Source organism: Salvelinus namaycush, unplaced genomic scaffold (assembly GCF_016432855.1).
Source record: "Salvelinus namaycush isolate Seneca unplaced genomic scaffold, SaNama_1.0 Scaffold1338, whole genome shotgun sequence".
NCBI classification, from domain to species: domain Eukaryota; kingdom Metazoa; phylum Chordata; class Actinopteri; order Salmoniformes; family Salmonidae; genus Salvelinus; species Salvelinus namaycush.
This window is the reverse complement of record NW_024058051.1, coordinates 20,141-34,079: the sequence shown is the minus strand read 5'-3', so window position 1 is coordinate 34,079 and position 13,939 is coordinate 20,141. Positions and strand designations below refer to the sequence as shown.

Here is a 13,939-nt window from a genome sequence, read left to right as displayed (position 1 = left end):
GACTGTGGAGTGGCTTCCGGGTCTCCTTCCATATTTGTGTGAAGGGCGGGCCTTTTATGCAGTACTGCTACAGGGATACAAAGATGGAAATACAGGGGCTTTCTCATGCCCAAAACATTCACTGTCAACATGGCGCCCCACAAAGAACAGGTTCGTATCCCCTTAGGACAACGACAGGGGCACGTTCTCTCTCCATTTCGAACGAAAATGAAGCACAGGAGGATTCGGAATCGCATGAACTTCAAAGTGACAACAACAATAGGACAAGAACATCTACATTTCGCCTACTGGCAGAAAATGGCAGCGTTCTTTGCCTGCCCGTCTGCAAGCAAAAGGGTAAAAACAATAGCCCACTTCAAACCCAAACAGCGAATGTGGGACTTCGTAACATGAATACTTTGAAAGCGAGGGAACTGCTCCGTAACATGAATACCTTGAAAGCGTGGGAACTGAACGCAAAACTACCTCCACACGATTTTTTTAGGACTGGTTACAAATACGAAATTGAAAGTGGGGATAAGTTATTGCAAATGGCGTTGCCTTTCTTTGCAGGAGAAGAGGAACAATATCAGCAACAGCAGCTACAACCTCCGGTTTTACGGCAGCAACATGAAGACGGCGCTTCCCTGTTGCAGTCATTGTCGAGCGAGAGCACCACTAACGCTAATAAAAACACAGAGGAATATTATGTGGTTTTCAACATTGTCCAAGATGATGGTAATGGGGCAGATAAAGACAGACTGGGAAATCCATATAAAGATGGGGATACGTTAAACGGTAATATGAAGCTTGAACATTCCAAGATCAATCAATGTAATTCGATGGAGTTTCAAACCACCAGTACTCTTATTGAATCAGATGACAACTTGAACAATTTAGCAGCAGAGGCCTTGAAACGAACTGTTCATTTGTGTAGTTTGTTAAATTCAAGTTCAAATAGTGAGGGTGAGGCAACTGTAACGAATGAGAAACCGTCTGTGTGTTATGAAACGGGGAATGAAAAAAATGATGCTTTGACAAACGAATATGTCGAGAACCTATGTGGCCACCAAGTTTGCATTGAAAACATTGACAGCAACACGCCTGACCAATTATCATCTCAGATCGAAGCTCAAGATAGCATTGCCTTGATTTCAGAAAACACCGATATTGTGGAAATGAGCGACGCTATAGACTTAATTTACGACACTGGTAGGAGCCTGTCAGCCAATGCAGATGCCACCGAGTCCTTCTCTGGAACCATCATGATTAACAACCAAAGCATCATAGTAACCATAGAAAACGGGATACTGACTCTAGCTGCACCTCCAGATGGTTACACCCACAAAGATGACGGAATGTTTGGCTTGAAGGAACACCTTGGAATGAAAGACCACGAGGACATAGTGCTTCTCAACTATGATAGCGGGACCAAATCCATTGGGAAAATAAGCAACATGGCAGGTATTCGGGCAGGTCTCCACGAACAGTCTCGGCTGGATTTGACTGTGAGTGACTCGGAACTGGCTCTGGCTGACAACTGTTCACTGTCAGAGTTGGGCCTCTCCCTGGAAACGTGCCCAGTCATCAAGCAGGAGAGCCGGAATCTGTGTGCCATAAGCGAAGGTGACTTGGTTTCCCAGCGCCCAGAGGGTTCTTCGGTCGACAATGACGGCTTCCAGCCTGTCAGCATCATCGGCGCTTTGGGACTCTCCAAGAAAGGTGCCTTGGTCACGATGTACTGCTGTCCCCAGCCCGGCTGCCCCAGCACCTTCGACACGCGCCAAAAGCTCAAGATGCACCTTCTTAACCACACTGAGGACCAGAGGCCCTTTAAGTGCACTTTTGAGGGCTGTGGCTGGGCCTTCACCACCTCTTACAAGCTCAAACGCCACCTGCAGTCCCACGACAAGGTGCGGCCTCACAAGTGCGAGTGGGAGGGATGCGGCCGCTGTTTCACCACGGTCTACAACCTGAAGGCGCACGTGAAGCAGCACGACCAGGAGAACACCTTTGTGTGCGAGATCTGCAGCGAGCGCTTCCGCAGCGCTACGCGGCTGACCAATCACCAGCGGGCCCATTTTGAACCCGAGAGGCCGCACAAGTGCGAGTTTCCAGGTGAGGCAAATTACTTTTTAGTGTGGTTGAATTTGACTCATGTTTGTGTTCAAGGAAATACCACTCAAACTATTTTGGTGTTTGTTTCATTAGTCCACTCACTGTTGATACAGTCCTAAAATGTTTTGCATGTCAGCGGTCAAGTTTTCAAGATATAGGATCGGGGGGGTGAGCCCCGACTGGGAAAAATGGTCATCCAACTCGGAATTCCATGTTGGGAAGGTGGGCATCTTTCTAGAGCCCCGCCTTTCTGACCTGATCACTGACATTGTGATTTTACCTTGGTGCAAGAGTGTCACTTGCCACATCATCATGATGTGTTTTGCATTATCATGATGTGTTAAGTGACACTATTGCTGTGTTCAAAACAACCTGGAAATGGTTGATTTCAGTGTGTTCAAGACAAATGCGAACTTGGGGACGGGGACTAGCTCCGATTGGGGGAAAATAGTTTTGAACGGTCACCCAAGTCGGAAACACATCTTTCTAGAGCTCTGACCTGAAGATCACTGAAGTCATGATTTTACATCTTTTTTCTTCCCCCTTAGTACCCAGTTGTCTTGAAAGCACTATTTGCTTCTTGAAAATCCATTATCCCAACTACTTACATTACCAGTCAAAAGTTTGGACACACCTACTCATTCAAGGGTTTTTCTTTATTTTTACTGTTTTCTACATTGTAGAATAATAGTGAAGACATCAAAACTATGAAATAACACATGGACTCATGTAGTAACCAAAAGTGTTAAACAAATTAAAATGTTATATTTGAGATTCTTCGAAGTTACCACCCTTTACCTTGACGGCTTTGCACACTCTTGGCATTCTCTCAACCAGCTTCATGAGGTAGTCACCTGGAATGCATTTCAATTAACAGGCGCTACTTGTTAAGTTCTTTCCTCAATGCGTTTGAGCCAATCAATTGTATTGTGACAAGGTAGGGGTTATTTGGTAAAAGTCCAAGTCCCTATTATGGCAAGAACAGGTCAAATAAGCAAAGAGAAACGACAGTCCATCATTACTTTAAGACATGAAGGTCATTCAATGTGGACAATTTCAAGAACTTTGTAAGTTTCTTCAAGTGCAGTCGCAAAAACCATCAAGCGCTATGATGAAACTGGCTCTATTAGGACCGACACAGGAAAGGAAGAGCCAGAGTTACATTTGTTGCAGAGGATTAGTTCATTAGAGTTAACATTACCTCAGATTGCAGCCCATATAAATGCTCAAGTTCAAGTAACAGACACATCTCAACATCAACTGTTCAGAGGAGACTGTGAATCAGGCCCTCATGGTCGAATTGCTGCAAAGAAACTACTACTAAAGGGCACCAATAAGAAGAAGAGACTTGCTTGGGCCAAGAAACACGAGCAATGGACATTAGGCTGTTGGACGTCTGTCCTTTGGTCTGATGAGTCCAAATTTGAGATTTGTTGGTTCAATCCGTCATGTCTTTGTGACGCGGAGTTGGTGAACAGATGATCTCAGAATGTGTGATTCCCACCGTGAAACGTGGTGTGGGGGTGCCTTGCTGGTGACACTGTCAGTGATTTATTTGGAATTCAAGGCACACTTAACCAGCATGGCTATCACAGCATTCTGCAGCGCTACGCCATCCCATCTGGTTTGCACTTAGTCCCACTTTCATTTGTTTTTCAACAGGACAATGACCATACACACCTCCAGGCTGTGTAAGGGCTATTTGACCAAGAAGGAGAGTGATGGAGTGCTGCATCAGATGACCTGCCCTCCACAATCACCCAACCTCGACCCAATTGAGATGGTTTGGGATGAGTCGGACCGCAAAGTGAAGGAAAAGCAGCCAACAAGTGCTCAGCCTATGTGGGAACCCCTGCAAGACTGTGGGAAAAGCATTCCAGGTGAAGCTGGTTGAGAGAATGCCAAAATTGTGCAAAGGGTGGCTACTTCAAAGAACATAAAATATATTTTCATTTGTTGAAAACATTTTTGGTTATTTGACGACTCCGTGTGTTATTTCATTGTTTTAATGTCTTCACTATTATTCTATAATGTAGAAAATAGTACAAATAAAGAAAAACCCTTGAATGAGTAGGTGTGTCCAAACCTTTGACTGGTACTGTATATTTAAAACCTTTTGGGACTGTATTAAGTGGACTCATCAAAAAATATAAGTGTATATGTGTGTGTATGTATATGTAATGTATGTGTGTATATATACATGTGTGTATGTGGATTTTTACTTTAAGTCATTGACCATGTTTCCTTGCTTAATTCTATCGGAGTAAATAGTTTATATGCATGTGTGTGTTCACTATTCAAATGTATTGTCATTGCCTTTCGTTGTCACAAAGATTTGGTGTTCACTTTTTTCCTGTGTGTGTGTGTCTCTTACCTCAGGCTGTGAGAAGAACTTCATCACCTACAGTGCCCTGTTCTCACACAACCGCACACACTTTCGTGAGACGGGCCAGTTCATCTGCGTCTACCCGGGCTGTGACAAGCGCTACGACAAGGCCTGTCGCATCAAGATCCACATGCGCAGCCACACAGGTACTTTATAAGGATGGATTTGTTTATATAACATTTCAAGAGGTCTCCGGGCCATTTACATTGTCTGGAGTAAGGAGGGAACTTGCGTTGTGTGTCACATCCACCTGAAATGTTCCCATACTACATATACAGTGCATTAAGAAAGTATTCAGACCCCTGACTTTTTCCACATTTTGTTACGTTACAGCCTTATTCTAAAATGGATTAAATAAAATAAACAATCTGCATCAATCTACACACGTTACCCCATAATGACAAAGCAAAAACATTTATTACAAATAATAAACATCGCTTATTTACATAAGCATTCAGACCGTTTGCTAAAAGACTCAATTGAGCTCAAGTGCATCCTGTTTCCATTGATTATCCTTGATGTTTCTACAACTTGATTGGTGTCTGCCTGTGGTAAATTCAATTGATTGGACATGATTTGGAAAGCACACACCTGTCTATATAAGGTCCCATAGTTGTCAGAGCAAAAACTAAGGATTGGGGTTGAAGGAATTGTCCATAGAGCTCCGAGACAGGCTTGTGGCGAGGCACAGATCTGAGGACGGGTACCAAAACATTTCTGCAGCATTGAAGGTCCCCAAGAACACAGTAGCCTCCATCATTCTTAAATGGAAGAAGTTTGGGACCACCAAGACTCTTCCTTCACCTGGCCACACGGCCAAACTGAGCAATCGGGGAAGAAGGGCCTTGGTCAGGGAGGTGACCAAGAACCTGATGGTCACTCTGACAGAGTTCCACTGTGGAGATTGGAGAACCTTCTAGATAGTCAATTATCTCTGCAGCACTCCACCAATCAGGTCTTTAGGGTGGAGTGGCCAGACGGAAGCCACTCCTCAGTGAAAGGCACATGACCGGCCGCTTGGAATTTGCCAAAAGGCACCTGAAGGATTCTGACCATGAAAACAAGATTCTCTCGTCTGATGAAACCAAGATTGAACTCTTTGGCCTGAATGCCAAGTGTCTCGTCTGGAGGAAACCTGGCACCGTCTCTACGGTGAAATATGGTGGCAGCATCATGCTGTGGGGATGTTTTTCAGCTGCATAGACTGGGAGACTAGTCAGGATCGAGGGAAAGATGAGCGGAGCAAAGTACAGAGATCCTTGATGAAAACCTGCTGCAGAGCACTCAGGACCTCAGACTGGAGCGATGGTTCACCTTCCAACAGGACAACGATAAGAATGGGAGAAACTCCATTCAAAAAAGTACTGAGTAAAGTGTCTTAATACTTATGTAAATGTGATATTTCCAGTTTATTTTATTTTATATAATAGACCGTTTAAAAATTATATATAATTGTTTGTTGGCTGAACACTATACAAGCTGAATGAAAACTGCCACAGATAGATATGATCAAAATGGAGACACAAATTCCTATTATGTTTGTTTCACCAGCAGTAGTTTCTCTAGGCTAAGTCTTGCTTTTGGTTTCAGGCGAGAGGCCGTTCGTCTGCGACTCAGAGGCCTGTGGCTGGTCCTTCACCAGCATGTCCAAGTTACTGAGGCACAAAAGGTAACTTGAAGCTTTCCCTCACTCAACTGGCCATCCCTCTGTTTAGGCATTGTGTATTGTGACAGTGTGGGTCCTGTGTTTTTAGTTTATAACCTCCCAACTGTCCTCCCAATAATTAATCCTATGTGAAAGTGTTGGATTTATAGTTAAGTCAAGACTCTTGCCTAATTGATAATATACACTGAACAAAAAGAAATGCAACGTGCAACAATTTCAAAGAGTTTACTGAGTTACTTTATATAAGGAAATCAATCAATTGAAATAAATTCATTAGGCACTAATCTATGGATTTCACATGACTGGGCAGGGGTGCATCCATAGGTGGGCCTGAGAGGGCATAGGTCCACCCACTTGGCAGCCAGGCCCACCCACTGGGGAGTCAGGCCCAGCCAACCAGAATTAGTTTTTCCCCACAAAAGGGCTTTATTACAGACAGAAATATTTTATGGGAGAGAAATTAACATGACATTTTCTGGCAACAGCTCTGGTAGACATTCCTGCAGTCAATGTGCCAATTGCACACTCCATCAAAACTTGAGATGTCTGTGGAATTGATTTGTGACACAACTGCACATTTTAAAGTGGCCTTTTATTGTCTCCAGTACAAGGTGCACCTTTTTATTGAACCTTTATTTAACTAGGCAAGTCAGTTAAGAACAAATTCTTATTTACAATGACGGCCTACCAAAAGGCAAAAGGCCTCCTGCGGGGATGGGAGGCTGGGATTAAAAATATAAAATACAAATATAGGACAAAACACACAACGCGACACAACACTACATAGAGGCCTAAGATGACAACACAGGATGGTAGCAACACAGCATGACGACAACAGCATGGTAGCAACACAACATGGTTCAAACATTATTGGGCACAGACAACAGCACAAAGGGCAAGAAGGTAGAGACAACAATACATCAAATGAAGCAGCCACAACTGTCAGTAAGAGTGTCCATGATTGATTCTTTGAATTAATACTCCAGTTTGAGTGTTTGTTGCAGCTCGTTCCAGTCGCTAGCTGCAGCGAACTGAAAAGACGAGCGACCCAGGGATGTGTGTGCTTTGGGGACCTTTAACAGAATGTGACTGGTAGAACGTATGTATGTGGAGGATGAGGGCTGCAGTAGATATCTCAGATAGGGGGGAGTGAGGCCTAAGAGTTTTATAAATAAGCATCAACCAGGGGATCTTGCGAGGGGTAAACGGAGTAGTATAGAGTGCAGTGATGTGTCCTATAAGGAGTATTGGTGGCAAATCTTATGGCCGAATGGTAAAGGACATTTAGCCGCTCGAGAGCACCCTTACCTGTCAATCTATAAGTTATGTCTCCGTAATATAGCATGGGTTGTTTTGGAGGTGTTCAGAACAAGGTTAAGGTCAGAGAAAGCTTGTTGGACACTAAGAAAGCTTTATTGTAGAGTATTTAACACAAAGTCCAGGGAGGGGCCAGCTGTGTATTAGACTGTATCATTTGCATATAAATGGATGAGAGAGCCTCCTACTGCTTAAGATATGTTGTTGAAGGAAATAAAGAAGTGCGTGGGGCCTAGGATCGAGCCTTTGTACTCCCTTGGTGACAGGCAGTGGCTGAGACAGCAGATGTTCTGACTTTATACACTGCACTCTTTGAGAGAGGTAGTTAGCAAACCAGGCCAAAGACACCTCCGAGACATCAATACTCCTTAGCTGGCCCGCGAGTGGAATGGTCTACCGTATCAAAAGCTTTGGCCAAGTCAATAAAAATAGCAGCACAACATTGCTTAGAATCATGGATTGGCAATGGTGACATCATTGACCTTTAAGGTTGCGGTGACACATCCATAACCTGAGCGGAAACCAGATTGCATACCAGAGAGAAAGCCAGACATCAAGAAAGCCAGTCAGTTGATTTATTGACCCGTTTTTCCAAAACTTTTGATAAACAGTGCAAAATAGAAATTTGCCTATAACAGTTAGGATCAGCTTGATCTCCCCCTTTTAAATAAAGGACAAACTGTGGCTGCCTTCCAAGCCATGAGAACCTCCCCAGAGAGAATTGATGGGTTAAAAAGGTCAGAGATCGGCATGGCGATTAATAGAGGCAGCAACCTTAAAGAAGAAAAGGTCTAAACCATCTGAACCAGATGTTTTTTGGGGGTCAAGTTTAAGGAGCTCCTTTAGCACCTCGGACTCAGTGACTGCCTCTAGGGAGAAACTTTGTAGCGGGGCAGAGGAAAAAGAGGGAGGAGCATTAGAGGAATTCGCATTAGAAGGGGTGGAAGATGGGGAAATGTTGGACGGGCAAGGAGGCATGGCAGAGTCAAATAGGAATCCTGACTTAATAAAGTGGTTATTAAAGAGGTCAGCCATGTGCTCCTTATCAATAACAAACACATCATCAACATTAATGGACAGCTGTGATGGTGGCCGATAACACCCAGCAATAGTCAACAAAGACTTATTTGAACGTTTTTAACGCGTAAAACCATTGTTTGGGGACAGGCTTGGTTCAGACAACCGAGCACTGAATGTGTTCCTTGGTAAAGATTGCCACTCCGCCAACTTTTGAAAAATTTGTCTTGCCGAAAAGGGTTATAACCAGAAAGGTTAACATCAGTGTTCAAAACACTCTTCCTTAACCACATCTCAGTAATGACCAACACATCTGGACTGGAGCTGTGAACCCACACTTTCAGTTGATCCATTTTAGGTAATAAACTTCTAGTGTTAACTTGCAGAAAACGCAGGATTTTACAAGAGCAGAAATCATTGAAGCAGATATCAGAGCACAAATCCGAGTTGGGGCTGGCAACAGAAGATGGGCCAGGGTGTACATGCACATTTCCAGATATAATCAGCAATAATACAATCAGGGCACGGCAGAGGACAGGGAGAGCTCTGCAGTGTTGATTTGTAAAATTTGCATGTGCATTAGATGGCAACAAGATCATAATGTATAGCAATTTCATCAGTGTGCAAAGCTGTCAAGGCAAAGGGTGTATACTTTATAGAATCTCAAATAAAAAATATATTTTGTTTAACACTTTTTGGTTACATGATTCTACATGACTCTACATGATGTGTTATTTCATTGTTTTGATGTCTTCATTAGTATTCAACAATGTAGAAAATAGTAAAAATATGGAATGGAATGAGTAGTTGTCTGATACAGTATGTATTACAAATAAATGAAACCTTGAATTACATTGCCCCCCCCCCCCCCCCCCCCCCCCCCGACTGTTGTTTTCAGGAAGCACGACGACGACAGGCGCTTCACCTGCCCAGAAGAGGGCTGTGGAAAGTCCTTCACCCGGGCAGAGCACCTCAAGGGCCACAGCATCACCCACCTGGGCACCAAGCCCTTTGAGTGCCATGTAGATGGTAGGCATCACTCATTTGTGCCACTGTCACTTTTTTTTTTGTGTCTGGTCATTTTATACATGTAGGGTTAATGGAAACCTTTTTACCTTATTGTAGGCTGCAGTGCCAAGTTCTCAGCGCGGAGCAGTCTGTATATCCACTCAAAGAAACACAAGCAGGATGCGGGCAGCCTGAGGACCAGTTGCCCTGTGGCCAACTGCAGCAAGCACTTCTCCTCCCGCAGTAGCCTGAAGAGCCACATGCTCAAACACCACCACCTCAACCCCGGTACGGAACACACACGCGCACACTTCCTCAAGAAACACATGCTCAAATACCCCCACTTCTTGTGTAATGACTCTCTCCTCCAATCAGACGTGCTGAGCCAGCTGGAGGTCACTCCCACCCTGACCCCCAGCAGCGAACTTGTCAGCGCCTCCACCACCACAGGAACTGGCTCTGGGGGCGACCAGCTGGCCCACCTGGACCTCAGCTCCCTGTTCTCTGCTGTGCCCGGGGGTCACGTGCCTGTACGCCGCACACGGCCTGTGGGTGCCTTCGCCATGGACCTGTCACTGGTCAGCTCGGGAATCCTCGCCATCGACCCTGCTTCGGTTGGCTCAGCCCTGTGCACGTCCGGGCATGGTGCCACCATGGCCAAAGCTTCCTTGGAACCGCTCATCCTTGCGGCCGGGGAAGACATGGTCGGGGGAGTCCTCCCTTCTCGGGGCACCCTCCACCTGGAAGACGTGCAGACGGTTACCCCCGAGGCCCTAGGCTCCCTCACAGTCCTCACCATGCAGGCTGCTAGCTCCTCCGCGGCCCACCACATCCTCAGCTCCTCCAGTGCACTGTCCCCCGAGCCCTTTCCCTCAAACCTGGCCGTGCCCCCCGGGCCCGGCCTCCTCTCGTCCCCTTCTAAGGTGGCTAAGGCTGGAGGGAGCAGGGTTGGCAGCAGGCCGAGGCTGGACTGTTTGGAGGTGCTGGGGCAGCACGAGGCAGACAAGGTGCTGACCCAGTTTAAGGGCCATGGCGGCGGCAGCACTTTCAGCCTGCAGAAGGACTCCGTGCTCAGCCACATCTCAGCCTACTCCTTCCTGGTGAGTGGCTTACTAAACGAACGCTCTGGTGAGTGGCTTACCAAACGAACACTCTGATTACAAGTTGCCCTTCAAAGCACTGATGAGTGGTCTATTCACAGAATTAAATAGAACAGTATCATATTTAACCTCTAGCGATCTGTTTTTGGAATGTGCAGACTCGGTGTACTCTTATTTGAAGTTTTTCTTTATAACCACAGATCTAGGGTCAGATCTCCCTACCCCCAAACCCATTTGACATCGATCCATTTGAGGTCTGATGTCCGTTGAGACGCGATGTTGTTTTGTGAGTCACTGCATATTTTTTTATGCGTCTGTCTTGTAGGAGAGTAGTGGTTCAGCTCGGACCGACTACAGAGCCATCCAGCTGGCCAAGAAGAGGAAACAGAGCGGCCCCACCTGCTCAGGTACATTATAACACACACTCAACTCCGTCATGGGTCTAGTGTCGAACAGGAACAATTTCTTTGTTGGTTGCATATTGGGCTCCCGAGTGGCGTAGAGGTTTAAGGCACTGCATCTCAGCGCAAGAGGCATCACTACAGTCCCTGGTTCGAATCCAGGCTGTAACACATTCGGTCATGATTGGGAGTCCCATGGAGTGGCGCACAATTGGCCCAGCGTCGTCCGGGTTTGGCTGGGGTAGGTTATTGTAAATAAGAATTGTTCTAAACTGACTTAGTTAAATAAAAAATAAATAAAAGCAACATCCAAGCTAGCATTTGTTTTGTAGCAGTGCTTGTGGAAACTGATTGAACCTGCATTCAAAAGCTGTTTTTGTTTCATTGTCTTCACAGCAAGCTCAGGATTGTGCCAGAGGAAGAGTAAAGGCGGGAAGGCCAGCAGCGCCTCAGTGCCAATGGTTCCCACAAGCACCCGTTTTGTTGAAGGTTCTGCAGCAGCCAATGGGGGACTGACTATCTGTGACCCTGTCACAGGGGCCCAGTATGTTCAGATACAACTCCTGCAGGTGAGAAGGTTCTCTAACAGCAACATTTAGAATGCTGTTAAAAAAATTACTTTTTCAGCATTTCTTTCTATAAAGCACAGAGCAGAATGCCAAGGTGAAGGCATGTATTACAGGCCAAAATAAGTTTGTGCGTGTGTGTCCGCTGGCAGGGGCCACCTGGCTATATGGAGGTTTTTTAGTATCCATGCATCTGACCTTTTGAATGTAATGTGATTTATGGATTCATATAAAGTATTTGTCTGTGTCAGGATGACCCGGCCAGTGAAGGGGACCTAGCCTTCCAGCTGAGCTCCCAGCCTTCCAGCTCCCATTCCCAGCTGACCGTGGACCTGCCAGTCAACATCCTACAGGTGAGTACTCCCCATGAAATCATAAAGGGTTATTTCTTAGCACCGTTTCTTATACAGATGTAGAAAATCAACATTTGAACATATCTAGACACTGGTATGTTGCTGGACATCATTAATGTGAGGTCTTAAAAGTGGTGGAGAGTCTCATTTTAACTGGACAAAACAATGTGTCCTCCATAGGTAGTCACATATGTAGTGAGCTGCCAGTTTAATTGAGAACCACTGCAATCCTGAAATGGAGATGTTTTAAAAATAAAGATGGAAGGGATTTAAGCTAAGCTTTTTAGTTAGGTCTGTATTTGAATGTAAGTAATTGAGGTGTGTTTGCCTGTACTATAATTGGGGTGTATTTGCCTGTACTGTAATTGAAGTAGAACTAAATGAGTCATTTCTGTCTGCCTTTCCTCAGGAACCTCCTGCTATGACGGAGGAAGACAATGGCTCGGACAACTCCCAGTTTACAGGAAGCACCATCAACCTGCAGGACCTGGAGTGAGAGGGAGGGGGTATGAGAAAGTTGTGTACATCTGGGGTGTGGATGAAGTGGAACCCAGAACCAAATGCACCTTGGGAAGAGTTGAATGATAAATTAAATGAACATTTACATTTTGGGACTTTTTTTCTTCTCACTTTTTACTGTTTCCGAAATCTTGTTTGTACCACAATCATGATTGCGAGAAAGACACGCTGTCTGTCTTTTTAAAGAGAGACTGTCGTTTTGCACATCCAGTAGGTCCCTCGTCTCTTGTCAAACTGTGACGTCTTGTCAGTCTCAGCTACGTTGCCATGTTCTAGACACTCATACACTGTGCTGTTGTCAGAGCTTCTGTCTAATAATGCCTTACAGACATGATGTACTATACTCATCCATTTAGCAGACACTTTCTGTTTGTTAGACTTTTATGTAGTTTTAACTTTTTGGTGGTGGGTAGGGTCAGATATATTTTTCTACAGCTGTCATATGAGCTACGTAGGAATGAGACGTTCAAAATGTTGCCGGTCCACTTGTTTATAATATCTGTAATGCTTATCTATGTGTGACGACTTCCATCTAGTTATTTATTAGCCTTGTTTTACAAAATGTCTGAATCCAATCGCCAGGAGATTAAATAAAAGATTGAAGCACAATTCTACATTTATTTTGTACAATAAGCCTAGTTTTGTGTTATGGACTTGGCTAAACATGGACTTCATGAGCACAGGTTTGTGCCGTGGGGGAGATCTTCGTGGGCTATACTCGGCCTTGTCTCAGGATAGTAAGTTGGTGGTTGAAGATATCCCTCTCGTGGTGTGGGGGCTGTGCTTTGGCAAAGTGGGTGGGGTTATATCCTGCCTGTTTGGCCCTGTGCAAGGGTATCGTCGGACGGGGCCACAGTGTCTCCCGACCCCTCCACTCAGCCTCCGGTATTTATGCTGCAATAGTTTGTGTCGGGGGGCTAGGGTCAGTCTGTTATCTTATCTGGTGTCCTGTGTGAATTTAAGTATGCTCTCTCTAATTCTCTTTCTCTTGGAGGACCTGAGCCCTAGGACCATGCCTCAGGACTACTTGGCCTGATGACTCCTTGCTGTCCCCAGTCCACCTGGTCGTGCTGCTGCTCCAGTTTCAACTGTTCTGCCTGCGGCTATGGAACCCTGACCTGTTCACTGGACGTGCTACCTTGTCCCAGACCTGCTGTTTTCAACTTTCTAGAGACAGCAGGTGCGGTGGAGATACTCTGAATGATCGGCTATGAAAAGCCAACTGACATTTACTCCTGAGATGCTGACCTGTTGCACCCTCTATAACCGCTGTGATTATTATTTGACCCTGCTGGTCATCTATGAACATTTGAACATCTTGGCCATGTTCTGTTATAATCTCCACACGGCACAGCCAGAAGAGGACTGGCCACCCCTCATAGCCTGGTTCCTCTCTAGGTTCTGGACTTTCTAGGAAGTTTTTCCTAGCCACCGTGCTTCTACACCTGTATTGCTTGCTGTTTGGGATTTTAGGCTGGGTTTCTGTACAGCACTTTGTGACATCAGCTG

General features: G+C 45.3%; 1 protein-coding gene across 3 annotated transcripts; it reads left to right on the top strand.

Moving 5' to 3' along the window:
• The first annotated feature begins 83 nt into the window (after positions 1 to 83).
• LOC120036458 (zinc finger protein ZXDC-like) lies at positions 84 to 13,473 on the top strand. Of its 3 annotated transcripts, XM_038982895.1 has the most exons (11): positions 279 to 2,097; positions 4,477 to 4,629; positions 6,074 to 6,152; positions 9,382 to 9,512; positions 9,609 to 9,779; positions 9,867 to 10,591; positions 10,917 to 10,998; positions 11,389 to 11,561; positions 11,810 to 11,911; positions 12,321 to 12,417; positions 13,425 to 13,473. In XM_038982895.1, exons 1-10 carry the CDS (start codon positions 390 to 392, stop codon positions 12,405 to 12,407), a joined length of 3,411 nt encoding a protein of 1,136 aa, XP_038838823.1. In that variant the 5' UTR covers positions 279 to 389; the 3' UTR covers positions 12,408 to 12,417; positions 13,425 to 13,473. The 3 variants fall into 3 exon arrangements, with proteins under 3 accessions (XP_038838825.1, XP_038838823.1, XP_038838822.1); XM_038982894.1 differs by lacking the exon at positions 13,425 to 13,473 and having other exon boundaries at positions 12,321 to 13,204; XM_038982897.1 differs by lacking the exons at positions 11,389 to 11,561; positions 11,810 to 11,911; positions 12,321 to 12,417; positions 13,425 to 13,473 and having other exon boundaries at positions 84 to 2,097; positions 9,867 to 10,619; positions 10,917 to 11,147.
• The last annotated feature ends 466 nt before the right edge of the window (positions 13,474 to 13,939 follow it).

Coding starts and splice junctions, on each gene's coding strand:
- LOC120036458 (XM_038982895.1), top strand. CDS start 390: ATGAATACTTTGAAAGCGAGGGAACTGCTCCGTAACATGAATACCTTG. Junction 6,153..9,381: donor AAGTTACTGAGGCACAAAAG/GTAACTTGAAGC, acceptor TGTTGTTTTCAG/GAAGCACGACGACGACAGGC. Junction 11,562..11,809: donor TTCAGATACAACTCCTGCAG/GTGAGAAGGTTC, acceptor TGTCTGTGTCAG/GATGACCCGGCCAGTGAAGG.